This window comes from Pipistrellus hanaki (genome assembly GCF_964339955.1).
Source record: "Pipistrellus hanaki genome assembly, chromosome: 3".
NCBI classification, from domain to species: Eukaryota; Metazoa; Chordata; class Mammalia; order Chiroptera; family Vespertilionidae; genus Pipistrellus; species Pipistrellus hanaki.
This window is the reverse complement of record NC_140505.1, coordinates 157,330,899-157,352,608: the sequence shown is the minus strand read 5'-3', so window position 1 is coordinate 157,352,608 and position 21,710 is coordinate 157,330,899. Positions and strand designations below refer to the sequence as shown.

General features: G+C 40.1%; 1 protein-coding gene across 1 annotated transcript in view; it reads right to left on the bottom strand.

The window, feature by feature from the left end:
• ITPR2 (inositol 1,4,5-trisphosphate receptor type 2) overlaps positions 1-21,710 on the bottom strand; it is a 416,442-nt gene that overhangs the window by 27,573 nt on the left and 367,159 nt on the right. Inside the window, exons 53-55 of the mRNA XM_084877146.1 lie at positions 20,939-21,069; positions 19,683-19,848; positions 8,614-8,774 (exon numbers count right to left, since the gene is read on the bottom strand). Coding sequence (XP_084733272.1) covers positions 8,614-8,774; positions 19,683-19,848; positions 20,939-21,069 — 458 coding nt within the window. The remainder of the gene's footprint in view (positions 1-8,613; positions 8,775-19,682; positions 19,849-20,938; positions 21,070-21,710) is intronic.

Genomic DNA, 21,710 nt, shown 5'->3' with positions numbered 1-21,710 from the left:
TCCTGCCTGCCTTCCTCTCGCCCAGGATGGCCCCCTTGAATCCACTTCTTACACTGCCAGGGAACGTGCTTTCTAAAACATACCCAACCTTGTCTCTTTGCTTTACTATCTCTGAAGGGCTTCCCTGAGCTTTCAGGGTAAAGGAAAAACTTGCAAGCACACAAAGTCCTTGTGATCTGGCTCCTGACCTCCACATGACCTCCTGCTCTGGAGGGCCTCACTCTCTCCCCAGACAGGCCTGAGGCTCCCTCCACCTGCAGCATCCACGCCTCCCTGACTCACTCAAGCATCCAGGTGTGACCTCCTGAAGCCTCCCTTTCCAGGCCATCTGCTCTGCGGCAAGGCTCCCCCGCTGCACAGTGCCATCTCCTCTCCTTTGTTTCATTTCTCTGCCTCCTGAAGGCAGTTACAATACCTGCCTCAACCTTGATTCCCTGAGCAGCCTGGGGCCTGGAGCACAGAAAGCACTCAGCTTGTATTTGCTGAAGGAACAAACCTTTACCTGATGGGCAATGGTTTATCGATCTGCATTTTGAAGTCATTTTGTGCCATACCTTAACTATTGCAGCTTAGACACCAAGAATTCAAATTCCTTAAATGACTGGAGCAGCAGGAAGAGTTTTCTTCCTTCCAAAAAATGCCTTTGTTTTTTAGTTTGTTTTTCTCCCCCTCTACCTTTTCTCCAACACTTGATATACATACATTTGGTCTTAGTCAAAGTTTACCTGATTCTTCTGAGGAAAAGGCACAGCTAAAAGGTAAACCACAGACATGAGCCCCCAGAAAAATCTACATTTGGAGCCTAGCCCATGGACTCATTTACTGAGTACTATCCTACATAATAAAAGAGTAATATGCAAATTGACCACACCTTCGCTATGTCCAAGCCACGCGTGAATGCCTAAGCCATACTGAAGAGAAATAAACATGTCAACAGTATAAACACCATCTTACGGCAGGTCAGAGAAATGTGAGTGCTCCACAGGGGGACAGCTGGAATGGGGGTGTCGGGGAAGGCACTAGGCATGGAAAGAGCTGGGGAACAACTATAAATGGGTGGCACCCACATATCAAGGCTCTGACCAGGAGAGACGTATGGCATGTTTCCTGCAAAGAACCGTAGTTGAAGCATACTTGGCTAAGAAAGGGGAGATAAAATGAGATTGATGAAGTTGGCTGGGGCCGGACTGTATAAGGTGGGTTATATGCTAAGTACCACCAAATGGTTTTAAGCAGGGACATCATGGAAGAATCGGTTTTGGGATTTCTCCAGCTGCTGTGTTTGTACATCTATTACATCTCTCACCAGAGCCCTGATTTGCACTACAGCTCCCGGTGACTATAGCTATCCTCTTTATTACAGTAAGACAGTGTGAGGGCACTGACGGTGTTTATTCTTGTTTCTAACAGTGCCTAGTGCATAGTGCTCCCCGGTAAATGCTTGTCAAATTAAATCAGAATATTCTGTGGCCTCTGTCTTTCTCACCTGCCATTGCCATAACTGTGGATGTAGGTTATGTGCCTTCTCTTTGTGGGAAGCTGCAGTTGCTCACTAGCTCTGAGCGAGTACATCTTTTCCTATTAGGATTCCTCTCTGGCCTTCTTGCCATTGTAGGGTGGTCAGCTGACTTCCTGTCTCCCGCCAGCTCCACTCCCTGCCCTGGACTGAGTGTGGACAGTCCCTCGTCTGCCTAGCACAAGGCATCCTGCTGTGAGTGCTGGCTGTGGTGGCCTGGCCTGCTCACAAAGGAACCACTGCTTCTAGCTCTACACGTGGTCCCAGAGCATTGAATACCAACAGCGCATTTATGATCACCTGCGTGTGCCTGGAACGTGAAGGATGCAGCAGCCCTTTCTGCTAGTTTTGCAATGTTGGGCAAGTTACCAGTCCTTTATAAGCCTCGGTTTCCTCATGTATAGAATGGGGATAGTAACAGCAGACTGCCTCCTAGGGTTGTTACATGGCTGTACAAGAGATCCTCACGTCAAACAATTAGCACAGAGCCTGGAATATAGGCAGCATTCATCATATGTCAGGAAATTAGCAGTGGTATCGCTAGTATGCATGATTTTATTTAATCCTCATAGTAACGCTAAGGAAGGTCTTATTCTATCCAGAGTCCATATATAACTGGTATATATAGATACTGCTGTACTAGTTGTTAAAGCTTTGTGGGTTTTCCTAGTTGCTAAGTTTTTTTTTAATTAAAAAAATATACATGTTTATTGATTTCATGGAAAAAGGGAGAGAGAGAAACATCAAGGATGAAAGAGAATAATTGATTGGCTGCCTCCTGCACACCACATGCTGGGGATTGAGCCCACAACCCAGGAATTGAACCATGACCTACTGATTCATAGCTTGATGCTCAACCACTGAGCCACACAGGGCTCCTAGTTATCAAATTAGCCCTTGTCTCAAACCCTTCAAATTTTCCCTACCTATTCCCCGCCCCCCCCCCCCCGCCCCCATAACTCTGCAGCCTCCTCTGCTTACATTCTTCTGGGATCCCTGCCTCCCCCTTCTCCCCATGATCCAGCAACTAAAGGTCAGGGCCTGGCACAGCAGGAGGCCTGCAGGAGCCAGGCACAGTTCAGATGGTTCTGTTCTGGGTGCTGACTGGTTGGCTGAATTTATTTCATTGAAGGGTAAAGGGAAGTGCAAAGGGGAGAAGTGAAGCCTTTCCACCAACCCTGTAGGTGGAAATCCTACAAAGTCCAACATCAGAATCTACTGCCCAGGTTTACTCCTTTACTCAGAGCTTCTCCTTCGACACTGGTTGGGAAAATTAACAAAATCCATTTTTTTGCCTCTTGAACTTGGAGGACTATCACCTGGACACCAGCAACCTGGGTTTCTGATGAACTCAGGAAGTAGCTGCTGACATCTCTGAGTCAGCACCTCACCTGCCTTCCCTCGTCTTTATTCCCCGTCCGGCTTCCTACCACGAATTTCATGAGGACACTATTTGGCTCAAATTCTACTCCCGCTTCCTGCACGGAGGTCTGATAACCTGAGCCCTGGGACAGTCTTCAAGATGACGCTGTGTACAGCCACACAGTTAAGTACTCACCATTACTTTACAAACTAAGGAGAGGCCTACAAAGATGTTAAAATGTGTGCAAAAATGTGGCAATTCATATATCTTGCATACGAATACTCTATACGAAAGTAGAATAGTGTGGAGGAGAGATTTCATGATGACACTGAAATCCAGAGCCGGGAATTGAGAAAGATCCCTCTTAAATTGAGGACACATGTGTGGACTTACACTGTGGAAAGCAAAGAAAGTGGCTCCTTGAATGTAAACGTTCGCTTCTTAATTGTGCATTCTGAGCTGCAAAGAACCCCTGGGCTCATCCTGATATGTAAACATTTAAAAAAGTTTCTTATTAAGGTTTCAAGTCTTTCAAATAGGTCTTCAAGGCGGAGCAGTTACATAATTGGCTCAATTAGATCCAATTACACAATTAGTGTAGATTAGAAATAATAGAATCAGAACATATAATTTCATAATGACACACGATAATAATGCAAAAATGAAGTTGGCCGAGGGTGCCTGTGCAGGAGGGGTGCCTACAGATCTTAGAAGACGCGCTGTCCTTCACGAGCCCAAGCATCCCCCACCTCTGACAGTTACTGTTGGAAAATACTGCTTCACTAAGCAATGTTTATGTTGAGTTCTGGACATAGAAAACAGCATCTGGAAACGGGGTAGTTCTTTTTCTCCTTTATGTAGCTAAAGTCAAGAGTGACTCCATTTCTTTTCTATCTCCTTAAAAGGAGGATCCCTCTATGAGGTCTTAATAGATGGTTACAATGAAGAATTTGTGCTGCCGAAACTGGTTTGGCTCAGTGGATAGAGTGCTGGCCTGCGGACTGAAGGGTCCCAGGTTGGATTCCGGTCAAGGGCATGTAACTTGGTTGCGGGAACATCCCCAGTAGGGGGTGTGCAGGAGGCAGCTGATTGATGTTTCTCTCTCATCGATGTTTCTAACTTTCTATCCCTCTCTCTTCCTCTCTGTTAAAAAAATCAATAAAATATATTAAAAAAAAAAAAAAAAAGAATTTTGCTGAAGGGTAAGTTGCGCCGACACACCCATGGATGCACAGGCCTGGCCGCCTGTGAAAGGAGCAGCTCAGACACACTCAGGAGGGTTTGTGCGTGTGTGGGAGGCGCTGGGCCGGAGAAATGCTGGGGGAGAGATGACAGAGATGAAGACGCCTGTCTCTCAAATCCGATTTTTATTATTGCCTTCATTATGCTTGGTTCAGGTGGCCTGACCCTTCCCGCTGTCTTTTTATCTTCTGATTTTCCAAAAGGGGAAAGATGACATTTGACTAATGAGAAATTCATGTCCCAAACTCTTGCAGCCATGTTGGTGCATCTTTCTGTAAATTGTGTCCAACTACAACCGGAGGTCTGAGAAGAAACCATTCATGTGTTAATTAGGCTCCTGATTTTATTTATTCACTCAGTCAGCGTTTCGAGCCTCTCCAGGAAGGGGCTATTTCTTAGTTATCCTATGTACCAAGCCCATAGTACGACTGCTAGCCTGTGGGAGGGACTCCATGTATATCCAATTGCTTTTAATACATATCACAGATATTAACCTGTCCTGTTCTGTAATTACAGAACGAATAGCCACTCTATTCCTAGTTGTGGCCTTCAAGAAACTTACAATCATTTGTGTGTGTGTGTGTGTGTGTCAAGACAATTATCATGTTAACAAAAACATGACTTAAATTGTCCTAGTTGACACTGACACAGTGTCAGGAAATAGTTTTTTTTTGTTTGTTTTTTTTTTGTCAAGAGTCAAATAAGTAGAAAAACTGAAAAGTGTCATGAGAAAATAATCCCCCAAAACCATGGTCACGGGGAGGGCTGCAGCCCGGCACCACTCTCCGGGAAGAAGGCAGCCAATCTCTGAACATGCCTGGTGCCTCTCTGCCGGGCACCTGGGATTTGATCCTGCTGTTGGTCAAATTAAATAGAAAATACCCCCAAAGGCCCCATAACATCTCAGCAAATAAACACGGAAAATCTGAAAATGTTCCCCAAATGTCAGGGCAACATCTAAAAGCTTTGGGCATTTTTTCTAATGATCTCTATTTTGTGTTTTCCTCCTCGGTCATCATCCTTTGGGTAATGGGAGAAGCGAAAGGACTTAATGATGCTCAGAGGCCATTGTGAATACAGGCTATAGGATTTATCCCTTACACTTTCCCTTCTAATTTTTTATTATTTTTAAATTCCCTTTCATTATTTTACTTTCCTGCACAGTCCTCCTTTTTCCCTTCTCATTTTCTGTTCCCAATAAATACTAGCTCAAAATATCAGTACTCGTATCAAAAATGATGGTTTGTTTGCAAGACAAAAATCTATTCTCCAAAATACCTTGATCTACTTACATCTCCCATAACAGTATTCCAGAAGATGCTCTGTGTTAATTCAGATACTCAGACAGAGGACATTTGAACAGCATGGCATAGTTTGAAGGTGGGGGTACGGAAGTTTGGAGTTTCTATTAATATTTCAAATTCTTGACCCTATCACTGGATGGATTTAGAGGCACAAACATACTTCCTTAGGTTCTAACATCTAGAAACAATATATTAATTTATTTACAATGTATGTTTTAGTGCATATTGGAACCCATATTCCTTGTTGACAAAGCAATGAAGTACAGACATTGGAGGTGAATAAATATACAGAAAGGAGAAACATCTCCCAAATTTGTTATATTCTTTTTTTCTCATTTCACCAAAAGCTAGGATGCATTTCCTAAGGGCTCCAGGGTACAAATCTGAGTTACTTAGTGTAGTAGAATTCAGATGAGTTGTTTTGGGAACAAATATAAGGAACTTGCTCACTTTCTTTTGCATAAATCCTTGATTATGAAAGCTGTATGAATTACAAAAATTTATAGCTTCTTTCAAAGACCTTTTAATAAACAAGCACTTAAATCAACTTGGTAAATGAACCTGTATAAAAGTGGCAGGACATGTCTGGAAGGTTTCTTACCAAACTGTTATGAGTAGTTAGCCCTTGGCTGGACAGGGGAAAATGAAGTCTTTAAACTGAGCTGCCGATGTGTTTCAACTTGTTATGTGTTCTAAAATCTTCTCTTTCTTTACATGAGGATCAGGATTACAAACTACAATCTCCACAGAGATGGAACTAACAGATTTTCTGAATTGGGTTCATCAGCTATAGATTTTTAGAAGTTTTTCAAATCGGGGATTTCAGGAAATTGAACAATTTTCCATGAGAATGGCTTTTTGTTTCCACCAGTTCTGAGTTTAATATCACTCTTCCTTCCCCTGACCATTAGCATTCAGGAACAGTGCCTGCTGTCTTGGATGTGCGCTGCTTGGATGAGAATGAGACATTTCGTGTTGGTTCCCTTCTGTAACGGTCCTGGAGAGAATGCTGACAAAAGAGGACGGACAGAAACGCAGGTACGTACATGGATACCTAACAATTCAAGTACAAGTGCCTGGCAGAGCACTACTCTTCATGTCAAGGTTAAAGATGGGTCTACATTTTCACAGCCATCTTCTCTCATGGTGGAAGGCACCTGCTGATTTCCTCATTACAATTTCCAAAATTACAATTTCGACCTGTCTCGTCTTTATGGCCTCTTTGTAGCAAATGATGCCATTGAACTGTGACACTGAAATGTTCATCTCCTGGCTGTCCACACACTCCACTTTCTGGTTCTCCTTCTGCCCTTCGTATTGTCTTCTTTTCTACTTATTTTACTTGTCTTTCTTCTTTTTCCTACATGAGAGGTCTGCCTCTGGCTTTCTCTTCTCTCTTTATAGTTCTCCCTCCTCACCCACCTCTCTCTAATCTGATGGCCTCCATGGTGACTCCATGTGGATAGTCACAGTGAAAACTCTAAATTACTGAGGCCCTAAACTCTATGCTAAAATCACTTTACATATTATCTCACTGATATCCCACCAACGATTTTCTGCCTTTTAGATGAGGAAGCAGTGTCTCAGGTAGGTTCAAAACTCACCCAAACTATCCAAGACAATACAACAAAATAAGTGAGGAAACCAAAGTTTGAGCCCATTATTCTTCTGGCTTTAAGTTGCATACTGTTGTCACTACACTGTCCCTCCTAATCCATGACATGGTCTCCAGTCACAGTGGCACAGTGCACTGAGGTACAGTCTCGTAAATGCCATCGTTTTATTCTTTTGAGTTAAGATAGCTCTTGTAATAATCATAACCTGCACGTCTTTTTCCATATAAACAACTATAAACCTACTTTAAATTTACTAAAACTTTGATAAAGTATAACAATGTGAGGTCACACTTCCAATGTAATGATTTACAAGCTTTTATTCCCCATCAAGCAGAAACAATATGTTTCACACAAATAGTCCCTGAGCACCTTAAGATCAAGGCTATAAAATAATGACTGTAAGTGCATATCCTCAAAATGGTTACTTTTTTCTCCTAATTTAGAAGAGAGAGAGGGCAGAAAAAGATATATGGAATAAAATAATATTATGTTCTGTCTACTACCATATGAAGAATGCAGAGAAACAACTTATAGTAGGATGCAAGTCAACAATAAAAATGCACTAAAAATGTGGAATTATAAAAATATAATTTACATTAAGTCTCCTGTGACATAAATTTTGTCAAGTAAGGCAAACTGCTGCAATATTAACTTGCACTCCTTAATATATTAGCCTCTGAACATGTTCTTCAGTTGCTCCCCATGCTATAGTTTGAGTGGATGGTAAGCTCCCAGAGTGAAGGCTAGAGAGCCACTGATGGCTGTCCTGTCACTTTGTGGTGTTCACCAAATGTCATCCTGGGCACTAAGCAGCAAAGAGGATCATGATGCTTCTAAGGCCTCATTCTCAAATAGCGAATGCAATTTTGCCGGGCAATTTTTTGAAAAAAAGAAATCCAATACACAGCTAGGTTTATGATAAGAATATGAGAATTTGTATAAGATGCAATGATACTCACTACATGTGTATCATGGAGACATGAAAGCTGTACCTTTGGCTTCTCTTTAAGCTAGTCAGTTTTAATCATCTATGAAACAGACGAAGCTTTGGATCACAGACAGCCACACCCTCTGTGCAATGCTACTAATATTAATGAGGAGTTATATGCAACTGGATGTGGCAGGATCACTGCAAATGCATCACCACCGCTGATAACCTATGCGAAGTGCATGGAGAGAGTATTTTCCCATTGAAATCGAACACTATACTCTTCCCTTCCTTAAACCCTGGAGTTCTGAAATTCAAGAAATCTTAAAGTATGACTCTTATGTTCACATTTGCCAATGGGAATGTTCCAGGTTTTTGAAATTGAGACATAGCAAGAGGTATGAGGTCAGAAGATGACAGATGGTGCAGAATTAATTCTTCAATAAATATCTGTGCACCTCCTATTTAAATTTGGTTTGTATAACTACAAAGTCCACTGGGAATCAGTGACTTAACCAATATAGTGATACTGCAATGACTGAGAGTCCCATTTAAAAGTTAACAAAATAGGACAAGGGTAGGATAGAGAAGGAAAAGCACCAAAAATCCAGTACAGTTCCAGATCAAACCCTCTGATCACTCACCACAATCATTTGAGCCACGTAACTTTCAGGTCCAGTGTATTCAGTTGGGTCTTTAACCTTCACCAAGACGAGGAAATACAAATAATGCCACATGTTGTGTTCTGACTTGATGTGCTCCTCAAATGACACAGTTTTATTATCAAATTTGTCCCTCTCGAGTCCTGCAGAACACGGGAAACACAAGGTATGTAATCTGTCATTTAACCAGCACTTCCTTCTTAGCCTAAAAACAAAACACAATAATGTGTGAAAATATGCTTTTTGTAAGCATGCGTCAAGTTACTCTGCTATGATTAAAAACAACATAGTACATAAGACCTCAAAAAAAAAAAAAAAAGGCCATAGTTTATAGATTTCTTCCCAACAAACATTTCCCCCAATGGATTCTTGGGAATGTATTATTATAGGTGTAAAATTTACAGATAATTTCAGACGAGATCGGGCGCGTTCAGGGTGGTATGGCCGTAGACTAAAATTTACAGATAATTTCAAATAGAACCATACCAAAATAGTCAAATTAAATTGGACCACAAGTCTAAGTACAAAAAGTAAAATTGATTGGTAAGAAATGGCACACATGCTAATCATGTGTGCCATTTCTTACAGGAAAGAAGAAAAAAAGTCATTTAATCCAGGAAATTGGGTAAAATGAGGGAAGACAGCCAAGAGCCATCTCTTCAAACCACTTGTGACCAGTGAAGAGTAAGTGAATGTCTACCATGATCTGGGCTCTGAGTGCAATAAGGTCTGAGAGATCCGTCCACACCTCAGTTGACTGTGTTCCAGCCAGCCTAGGAAGGGGACCATCTGCTTAACTTCCGGGGCACATTTTCAGTCTCTGGATGGACACTGAGGAAAGAATCTAGGTAGTAACACTCTTTTTTTTTTTTTTTTCCCCCCTCAAAAGTTGAAGATTGGATGAAAGGGAATGGAGATGAAGAAAAATATCCACGGAAAATGGATTAGGAGGCCAAGTAAAATGGGATGTTGGGATTCAGTCTGGTTTTGCAGTTCAGATATTAGAGAAGAAACCAGGAAATTGAATTCCAATCCTGGCTATTTTTTTTCCTAAGCATATTTTTTTAAAAAAAGAAAAGAAAAGGCCATTAAGCCATTCAGGCATGAAGAAGACCCTTTCAATATTAAGACACAAAGCACAATAAGTACAAAATCTGTCCCAAATGTAGGAGTGACCTTTTAAATTATATTATTGGATATTCTAATGGAAAATACCATAAAATTTAGCTGGCTGATGGCTATGCCTCATCTTATTTGATCTATCATCGGCTCAGCATGTCCCAAATAGAATTCAATCTTTTTTCCTAACCCTGCTCCACCCACAGTCCTCTTTTCATTCCATGGCAACACCATTCTTTCAGTTATTCAAGCCAGAATCTAAAAGTCATCCTTGAATCTTAAATCCATCCCTCTTCTCTCTCTCTCTCTCTCTCTCTCTCTCTCTCTCTCTCTCTCTCTCTCTCTCACACACACACACACACATTCCATCTATATTGAAATTCTTCTGCTTCTACCTTCAACATATACCCAGAATCTGATCACTTCTCAGCACCCCCACCACTACCACTTAGTCTGAGGCATTAGCATCTCTCATCTGAGCTAGTACAATAGTCTCTCAGGAAATTAAACATACACTGACTGAAATAAAAAATATTATACAGAGATCCAACAGCAGACTAGAATGATTAGACTAGAGAAACGGAAGAATCAAGTAAAAGATGTGAAATACAAAGAAGCAAAAAAATACTCAACTGGAAAAAGTGGAAAAAAAAAAAAAAAAGAATCCAAAAAGTTGAAAATAGTGTAAGAAGACTCTGGGACAACTTCAAGCATACCAATATCAGAATTATGGGGGTACCAGAAGAAGAGAGAGAGCAAGATACTGAAAGCCTATTTGAAGAAATAATGACTGAAAACGTCCCCCATCTGGTGAAAGAAATAGATTTACAAGTCCAGGAAACGCACAGAACCCCAAACAAAAGGAATCCAAAGAGGACCACACCAAGACACATTATAATTAAAATGCCAAGGGCAAAAGACAAAGAGAGAATATTAAAAGCAGCAAGAGAAAAAAACCAGTTAATTACTTACAAGGGAGCACCAATACAATTGTCAGCTGATTTCTCAACAGAAACTATACAGCTCAGACAGGAGTGGCAAGAAATATTCAAAGTGATGAATAGCAAGAACCTATAACCAAGAGTACTCTACCCAGCAAAGCTATCATTCAGAACGGAAGATCAGATAAAGAGCTTTACAGATAAGACAAAGCTAAAGGAGTTCATTATAACCAAACCAGTATTATATGAAATGCTGAAAGGTATTCTTTAAGAAGATGAAGAAAAAAGTAAAGATAAAAATTATGAACAACAAATACATATCTATCTAAAAGTAAATCTAAAAATCAAGTGAATTAAAAATCTGAGGAACAGAATAAACTTGTGAATACAATAGAATCAGGGGCATAGAAAGGGAGTGGACTGATAATTCTCAGGGGGAAGAGGTACAGGAGGTGCAGGAAGAGACTGGACAAAAATTGTTCACCTATGGATAAGGATGGGGGGGGGTGTAAGGGCAGAGGGTGGGGTGGGAACTGGGTGGAGGGGAGCTATGGGGGGGGAGGAGAAACAATTGTAATAATCTGAAAAATAAAGATTTATTAAATTTAAAACAATAAAATGCAAAAATAAATCAAGTACTGCTTCATGTTACATCATGAACCATTAATATCATACTTAGTGAAAGAAACAAGTCACAGAAGACCATATATTCTATGATTCCATTTATATGACATATCCAGAATAGGAAAATCTATAGAGGCAGAGGTAGATCAATGGTTGACTTGGGTTGAGGAGGATAAAAAATTGGGGGAGGGAGGATGACAAAACTAAAGGGTATGAGATTTCTTCTGGGGACAATGAAAAATTTTCTAAAATTGATTATGATGATAGATGCCTAACTATGAATATATAAAAACCACTGAATTGTATACTTTACACAGGTGGGTTGTAAGGTATATAACTCATACTTCAACAGAGATGTTACTCAAAAAAAAAAAAAAAGAGAGAGAGAGAAATGTTGGAGTCTATTTTCTCAGAATTCAATTTGAACAATTATCTACCTGTTGCAAGATACATAGCACACAAAGAAATAATGTGTTTACTATCAATTAATCATAATGTGGTGGAAGAAATAGACAACAGACGTTCTGAAGTGGTATAAACTGCCAACAAAGCATAGAGAAAGGCAAAATGAATTCTAACTAGATACATTTTAAATGGTTTCGAAGAGGTGTAAAGCTTTGAATTGTCTGGCCTTAAAGCACGATTATGGCAAGTGGAATGGTAATGAAAGATATTTAATTTTTATTTAGCACATATTTGTGCCAACAGCTATAAAGATGTCTAAATATGCTATTAGAATTCCAATAATCCAATCTGACCTTTTAGCATGTTGAGGAAACAGATTCAGAGGGATTCAATTAATTGCTCAAGTCAACACCTTGGTGAGTGGAAAAGTCAGCCAGTATTTAAATGAAAATATTTCTGATGCCAAAGCCATGTTTTCTTGCCATCTGGGCACGGGAAATGACATGGCAAAGCTAGAGGTAAAAATAGATGACCTGTTTGGGGGAGTGTCCATCCCTCTGATGTGGTTAGAAAGGAACACTGGGAAATGAAGATAAAATGGTACATTTGGCACAAACCATAATAAGCTTTAAGCACAAAGCTGAGGAGCCCGCACTTTCTTCTGAAGGCTTTGCGTGGAGGCGAGCACATTCAGAGCTGGGCTTTCAGTAACTTCCTGTGGCAGGATTTAGAGGAAGACGGTGGGAGAAGAGGCTGAGGGTGGAGGCCAGGGACCAGGGCGGTGGAGGGGAAATGAAAAGAGGGGACTGGTTATCTTTCATCTTCATTGGTTCTTGCTCTCTAAGCTTGGTTGTTTGTTTCCATGGTTTCAACCATCACCACGCTGGTGATTTCTCAATCTTTATCCCTTTCTTCTCAACTTCACTATTTCCAACGGCCTCCTGGACATAAATCCTTCTGGATAGCTTACGGGCATGTCAAACTCAACTCATTAAAAATTTGTTTCCTTAGCTCTTTTTATTCACATCTGTTAATGAAATCTCTGTCAACCAAGGAATTTGAAGTGATCTTCAGACTCATGCTCTGACAATCCACTTCTTGTAATCACTCTGACTTTCTCACCATTCTCCAAACACACGAAGTCCTCTGAAAACTCAGTGCCTCCAGGTACTCTCTTTCATGCCTTCCAGGTATTCCTTCTTCAAGACTCAGCTCAACCACTGCCACCACTCCGACTCCCACAGACATAGCCAGTTAGTTGATCCTCTCTGTGCTCATAATACTTTGCTACAAAAATGTGTCAATTTCTATCTCAGCCTCTACTACCTTATTGTCTGATGTATTTTTGTATTACCAGAACCTGGCATAGCAGCTGGTAAACAGTAGGCATTCAACTAAAGTTGACAGAGCAATTGAGTAAATCCATAGAGACTAGAGAGGAGCTTGGAATGAAAACTTAAGAGGGCATAACATGCAATTAATGGTATACATTTATGGGGAATTAAGAATGACTCTGAATTCCCTGACTTAACTGAGTTGAAGGTAATATCACTAAAGCAAGAGAAAAACAGAGTTGGGAGGGAGGATACATTTGATTTGGGATGTGCTGAGTTTAAGATGCTTGTAGAACAACCAAATTAGAGTGTTAGGTAGGAGGCTGGAACTTCAAAAAAGAGAGTTCATTTGTAAATATATGAATTCAAGGGTAAATGATAGAATATGAACAATGAAAGCCAGGGTATTTGATAAGATGACCAAGGTAGAAAGAAAGAAAGCATAAGAGGAGCTTCATGTGATCAACACTAGCTTTTCAGGAAAAATAAGACTATACTTATGCTGTCTCCTACCCAATATGACTAAAATAAGGGAACACAGCCACCTATTACCCAGGCATCCCAATTCATCTCCATAGCTCCTGTCATCATTTGACCTTCTACATACTTTGGAAAGTAACCCCAATAATGGCAGTGCTTTTTATCTATTTTTGTTCACTGGAATAGCCTGGCACATAGTAGATGCTCAATAAGTAATTGTTGAACAAATAAGTGAGTGAATGACTTTATATAGATAATAAGGGACTAATATACTGAGAGAGAAACATAAGTGGCCCCCCTCTCACAAGATAGCCTTTATCTCTGAGTAAATAATCTAGAAAGATCTTTAATTCTAGGAACCTGGCTATCCTTATGATAGGAATTCTGACATCAACAAATCCTTTCTCCATTTTGTTATTTTGTTACACCTGCTCTGTTGACACCTCCTTTTCACTGAATTTTCAGCCTCTAGTAATTCAAAATTAATCACTGTCACAGACACCAGAGCCAATTTGTTTTCTATGTTTACTGCTTCAGCTCTGTCATCTGCTAATTATCACCCTATCATGACCGCCTTTTGGATCACTAGTAATTGTTTTCTGAGTCATAACTCTCAAACATCTGGTCACTGCCTTCAAGGCTAGAAAAGTCCCATCTGCTCTCATCGCCTGCCATAATATCTACCTCCTCTGTTGCTGCTATGGGTGTCACTACGCACACTCCTGAAGCCAATTCTCTCACACTGCGGAGATTCTCTCTTCTGTTACTTATACACTGTCCGTCTTTGGATCACAACTTAACACCTGGCTCTCCCCAGAACCATTTGTATATTAATCACAACTATTTTATAGGCTACTAGCACAGCCCCCAGCTATCCCAAATGTTTAAATCATTCTTGTAATTAAGTTCATATAATGTATATGGTATATATTAAATCTTATATGTGGTAAGCAAGTCCAGGAATGAATGCATTTCTGGATACATGTTATCATAACACCGATCACATGTTTTGTGCTGAACTGAAGGTCCTTTCAGGGCAGAGTAGAGAACCTTAAGCTACAGGGATTAGCAGCTAAAAAGTGCCAGGCACCACTTTTTAATAGTTAAAAATGTTTCTATTTTATTTTAAGTGTTCACACTAAATTCATTCTACTTTACAACATTTTATTTGTACGAATATAAAAATACAATTTAAATCTACTCTGAGGTTCAGTTACCTAAGTGGCCACTCAAATTTTTAAATAAACATGAGGCTTCTGAGAAATGAACCACCTATCAACATCCCCATGCCTCCCGGTTTCTCTGCATCCCTGCAGACACATGTACGCCACCGAGACCATGCCCCTCATGTGACAAAAATTGGAATAACTCTGAATTAGTGCACCTAGATATTTTTGTCTACCATATATATTCTTTTAGTACTTACTTGTTTTAACTTTCTCTTATAGGTTTTAAGGCACAGCGGCATAAAGCCAATGTTAATTTGGAGCTGAATAATTGGATAGTCATTCATTAAGAAAATATTTATGAATGGTTCCCAATACATGCTATGGAAGCATAAAAATGGATGTGACATGGGTCTGGAGCTCTTAAAGAAGAGAAATTAACATGTATTGAGTGCTTAATCTCAGCTAAGCATTGAGCTAGGACTCCCAATAAATGGATCTCATTTAAACTCACCAAACCCCCAAATGTGGCATTATATTATCATTTTCCAGATAAGGAAACAATAGTTCAAGGTGAAAGGAACCTTAGCTAACATCACCTAGTCAGGACATGTCTATAAGTCCATGCATCTTCTATAATAGGATAATAATAAATGGCATCCCACAAAGAAGATAAGGCAACAAGAATATATACAGAATTGCAGAAACCGGTTTGGCTCAGCGGTAGAGCGTTTGTCTGCAGACTGAAAGGTCCCAGGTTCGATTCCTGTCAAGGGCATGTACGTTGGTTGCGGGCACATCCCCAGTAGGGGGTGTACAAGAGGCAGCTGGTCGATGTTTCTCTCTCATTGACGTTTCTAGCTCTCTATCTCTCTCCCTTCCTCTCTGTAAAAAATCAATAAAATATATATATTTTTAAAATCAACAGGCTGGGTGGCTTATCCAGCAGGAAATTAAAAAAAAATAAATAAAAAGAATATATACAGAATCATATAGCTAAGAGTGATATGAGGGGTTTAGGAACAGAGTGATATGTTCGATTTTGGTTAGTGAGATCAGAGAAGGCTTCATGGAATAAGACCTACAACTCAGAATGAGGGCAGGAGTTCACAGCTTAGCAGCTTGGACATTCTAGAAATTGGAGAAACACTATAACTGAGACCACGTTGGAAAAAACCATAACTGGGACCACATGGAGAGTTACAGAGGAGTGATAGAGTTGGACTATAACTTGAGCTATAAATAAGAACACTGGGTGAAAAGTAAGCAAAGAAAGAAGGGGCCCAATTGTGAGGCATCTTACATACCAGGAAAATCAGAGTTTTGAAGCTATAGACTGCAATGCTCTTGATAGCCTGAGTTTGGAAATGATGAATCCAAAGGGGAAAAATTAGCCTAGCAGAGCTGAGCAGGCCACTGGGGTGAGCCAGGGTGTGGCTATGGGAATATGTGGAAGGCAGGGATTAAGTCTATGAAAGAAGATTCATTGGTACATGGTACCTAGTGCACCTGGAAGAGCAAAGAGCAGATACTAAAAATTATGGAGACGTTCCCAATTCAGATAACTGATGGGAGGTCAACGGTTGCAAAATGGAAGTCAGGCAAAGTTGCTGGATTGGAGGGAGGAGATGGAAAGGCATGATGCATTGGTTTTTAAACACAGTCAAGTTGGCTGCTAGAAGTCACACCCTTATAATGTCAGTCAACAGATGAAGACAAAGGACAGAAGCCTGGAGAGAGCGTGGAGTGTGGTGGCATATTTGGCAATAAAATGATGTAAAAGAGGAGGGCAGAGAGAAGAGACAAGGAGTCAATGATAAAATCAGAACCTCTTCTCTAGGGATTTCGAGAAAAAAATAGGACCTTGCGATGAAATCAGAGAACGTACAGCTCAAGGTAGAAGGAAAGGTCAGCAGGAAATTAATTATGAAATTGGAGAAAAACATTTCAATTTAGTGATGAAGGTTATTGTGATGTTTTAAGGAATTTATAGGTTATAGGTTATAGGCTTGCTTTTTTAATAGCTATGAAAAGCCAAGAATATATACAGAATCATATAGCTAAGAGTGATATGAGGGATTTAGGAACAGAATGATTTTGTTCCTAGGAACAAGGAGAATTTGACAGTGAAGGGAAACCTTAGAGGAGCAAGAATGGTGGTTAAGTGATGGCCTTCTTATATTGTTCATGTTTTTTGTTTTTAGAATATGGGAAAGAGGATCATGTCTTAGAATGAGGCTCATACCTTATGGATAACATCTTAAAAAAAAAAACACCACTATTTTTCAGAGGTAGTGCGCTGACAAAATAGTTATTATGATCATAAAGAAAAGGGCTGAGAGGAAGCAGTGTGAAAGTAAGACCACGAAACACAGAGATTTTCAGGGGCAGCATCTTTTTTCTCTTTGGAACTCACCCTTCAATACAGAGGTTCACTTCCCCAAATCCTGAAATTATTATATGGCATCTTCCTTGGCTCCATCTCAGTCTTGCTTCCTACCACCTAATCTAGACATATAAAGAGAAGACGCTTCTTCCTCCTCCAATTTCCTTCCTGGCAAGTCCCTCCCCCAGCTTTGTGCAGTCTGGTACCTGTCCTCACCCTTGTGGACACTACTCTATCTAAAGCCAGCAAAACCTCCTAAATGAGAAACCCAAAGGCTCTACTTCAGTTCATATGTGATTGACTTTCTTTGCCTTGACAATCAATAATCAATCTCTTTCTTCCCAAACTATTTTCTCCCATTTCAACATGCCACATAACCTGGACTCGCCTCACATCACTTGGACTTGATGATTGGATTATGTGTGATCTCTTTCTCTTCTAATTTTTCAATGGTGAGGTTTTCCACTTGAACTCCATCTTCTTTTCTCACTCAGGAGTCTTTTTCTAGACTCCAGCTTTTCCTACCATATGTAGGCTGAGGATTCCCCAATTACTGTCTCCAAGGCAGACGTTCTCATCTGAGAGATCATATGTGGATCTCTGTGTTGAATGCATCTGACTGGGGTGTTCAGTGCATACCTCATTTGTTTTTCTTCTTCTAGTCTCAAACTCAGCTGTTGATACTACCATCTATCCAGGTACCCCAGCTCTTTCATATTCATTCCAAATCACTGAGATTTCATATCTCCTAAATATTTCTTTTTAAAAAATATGTCTTTATTGATTTCAGAGAGAGGAAAGAAGAGGGAGAGAGACATAGGAACATCAGTGATGAGAATCATTGACTGGCTGCCTCATGCACACCCTATATTGGGGATTGAGCCCACATGCCAGGCATGTGCCCTGACTGGAATTGAACCATGACCTCCTGGTTCATGGGTCAACCACTGAGCAACACTGGCAAGGCTCTCTTAAATATTTCTTGATTCTGTCCTCGACCCTTAATGCTGCCACGACTGTTTCCTGAATTAAGGTTTTGTTACCTTTCACTTGGAATATGGCAATAACCTCATCCCTGGTTACTCTATCTCCAGTATTGTCCCCTGAAGAACAACCTCCCACTCCTGCCACAGAGCTCCAAATCAAAAATAAAACCCTGTCTTCCTCTCCTTAACATTCTTTAATGGTTGACCATCCTCTACAAGCCTATAGGATCAAGACCATGCTTTTTAACATAAAAGGCTACATATGATCTGGCCAATCTCCTCTCTTGGCATGCCCTGCTCAGAAATGTAAGCTCCAGCAACCCTGAGCTTCTTATAGTAACCTAAGATTCTCATCATATTTTTCTCCCCTCCATGCCTTTCCTTACACCAGCCACTCTGCTTCTACTCACTTTGATATGACTACCTCCCTTCCATCTTTTACCATCAGCTCTGGGACCATCTCTTCTGAGAAGCCTTTTCTGACTCTTGCCTGCCCCCTACCTCAACCTGAAGAGATACAGCAACCTGTGAACGCTATCATTTCCCTCAACACATGACATAGCAATGATATTCATTGTGTTTGAATTCCACAATAGAAGAAGGCCATGTCTACTTTGTTTCTTCCTTAGAATGTAGCTCATTATTACAGGTTACGACTTGGTGTGCCTCCAACTGGTGGAGCAATGTTGGAAAGGTTTGGAAGAGCCACCTTCAGTCCTCCTCCCAGAATGCATGGTTTAAATCATTTTTTTTAAAAACTCTATTAGCAACTTTTACTATATAGGGGAATGAGACAGTTGACAAAAGGCAAACCAAAAAAAGAATGGGGTTTGCTGAAGGTCCCATTCAAGTTGTATAAGAAAATGTTGTAGTGAAGCTCTTATGCTGGTTTTGTGACTTTTATCAAAAGATTCTTCAGCCCAACATGCAAAAATAGATGGTGAGTATAATCTGGAGCTGGGGATTATTTCAGGATTGGAAAGGATTATAGGGTAATTAGGCCAGCTGAAGAGAAAACTAAACCAGAAAGCTGTGGTATATGGAGAAGAGGGTAGAGCCGAAGGGAATGATGAGGACAAAGAAAAGGTTAGACCTGAGAGAGATAATAATGGGAGAAGGGAGGACAGTGTGTGTGTGTGTGTGTGTGTGTGTGTGTGTGTGTGTGTGTGAGAGAGAGAGAGAGAGAGAGAGAGAGAGAGAGAGAAAGAGAGAGAGAAATGAAAAGTGTCAGTGAGTAAAAGTTCAAGTTACTGAAAAAACATCTGTGAATTCATAATCTAACAAAATAATAATCATTCTGTTATTTAATCAATATGTTACTGTGATAAAAAATCTATTTAACCAGTTGATGGAACCTTTTGGCATTTTGTAACATATTCCATAGTCAGTGAATCATAGGAATTGCAGAAATAATGGTAAGATAGCCTTGGGATGTAATTATTCTATCTATTTATGGAACAGAGAATCCCAGTCGAATGCTCAGTTACATAATCTAAATGTTATCTAGCTTCTATTTTGAAATGATTTTTCCCAAAGCATGGCAAGTAAACACCACTCTAGCCCCTCCTGGGCAGTGTCACCTATTATCTTAGTATGTTGAGAACACTTACCACAGATGAAGCAGGTTGTCTTTAGAATTTCTTCTTTTTTCTGTTTCTCACTTCTGAGATCAGCAAAAGTATCAATGATGACACCAAAAATCAAGTTAAGGACAATAATGATGACAATGAAATAGAAAAGAAGGTCATATACTACTCGGGCAGCAAACAAGGGCTCCTGAAATAAAAAATTAAAATAAAACTATATATGCATACACATTTTCAATGCATGGTGATTCAGCATATTGGCTAGCAAAGAGAATATATTCAATAAATATCTGCTAAATTAATATAAATAATATTCCAAGCTGGAAAAAATAAGACCCACTTTCTACCTTCATTTTCTTTAAATGTAATGAGAAAAGCTTCACAGCCTGTTCCGAGAACCCCTTCCATTCCCTGGGACTTACACCTGCCCTCCCCCACTCGCACCCCTGCCATGGAGAGACTTGCTTTTTATTAAGTAAGTCATCATGCTAAATGCATTGTGGTGCAGCAGATTGCATCCCACAAGTTGCACAAAAGGCATACAAATATCGATTCCACAAGTCAAGAGATTAAGGAGTTGAGGAGGACCTAATGATTTGTCAAGTGCTGGAATAGGTTTTCTTCTTGGCCTTACATTCAGGGTCAAGTACATACAGCTCAAGCTATTTCTACTTGATGAACAGCATTAAAGTACACTATGCCATAAAGAGGAAACATTACATGAACTGACCACATGATACCACTAGCTTGCTGGAGAACTGAGGTTTTTTTTTTTTTGTTTTGTTTTCAAGCTCCCAGCCTGGTGTTTGCAGCCAATGAGAAATTTTTCAGCCTTGCCATTTTAAGATATGAAATCCTGTTAGAATTTGTTTAAATGTTATGTTCATCATGGATAAATAATAAAGGCTACTCATAGGCAGAGGCAAAGAGAAAATCTTCATGCCTAAGAAACCTGCTAGACAAAAGGCAGTCTAGTTTCTGTTACTTATGTAACATTCAACTCCTATATAACTTCTCAAATCACGATTTTGTTGCTGTAACACAATACACAGTTCAAACTTGGAAAAAATTCATAACCCTGCTAACAATATAGGTTTTAGTACATTAGTGATGTCTATGTAATCCTAGCATACGATTAACTGGTTTTAATGGCTATCATTATAGTTGTAAAGCAAGACACAAGATAGTACCCTGAAAACTATATATATAGTAAATGTTGTTAAGAGACTTTTAAAAAATGATTATGTGCTCCTTGAAGAAATACTTTTCCTCCTGCTTACATCTTTCGATGGCCTTCTCAGCACATCGCCCACGCCACCGCCGTTCCTGAGGCCCTGGTTCAGGACGGTGACAATGCACATCAGGAGAGTGTCGCATGTCCTTTCAATCCCGTCTTCATACTCGTCATCACCTATAAGAACACACAAATTCAGCAATGCAGCAAACTCGTGCTTCTTGTTTGTTTTTAAAATATGTGGTATTTTTGTTTTGTTTCATTTTGTTTTTTAGAGAGAGAGAGAGAAACATCGATGAGCAACTTTGATCGGCTGCCTCCTGCACACCCCCTATTAGTGATCAAGCCCACAACCCAAGCATGTGCCCTGACCAGAATTTGAACTGGTGATCTTTCGGGCATGGATGATGCTCAACCAACTGAGCCACACTGACCAGGCCTAACTCATGTTTTAAAAATACACAATTTCCTGCTTCTATATATATATATATATATATATATTTTTTTTTTTTTCTTTCATAACCGTGCCATAACACAATTTTCTGAAGTCACATAACACCTATTTTATATGTGGCAGCCCATGATTGACATGGACTGATCAAGTCACTGAAATAGTTTTTCCTCCCATCAGTGGAAAATGACAGCATGAGAAGGACAAACTATAAGAAATCTAATCTTTAGAGTGCATTGTTGTGCTGTGGGGAGAAGAGATTGTGGTGAGACCTCCTGAAAACCCAGGAACCAAAAGTATTGCTGGAAAAAGAGTGCAGAAGGAAGCTAGGCAGGCCTGGCTTCAAATTCTAGTCACTTCCAGAACT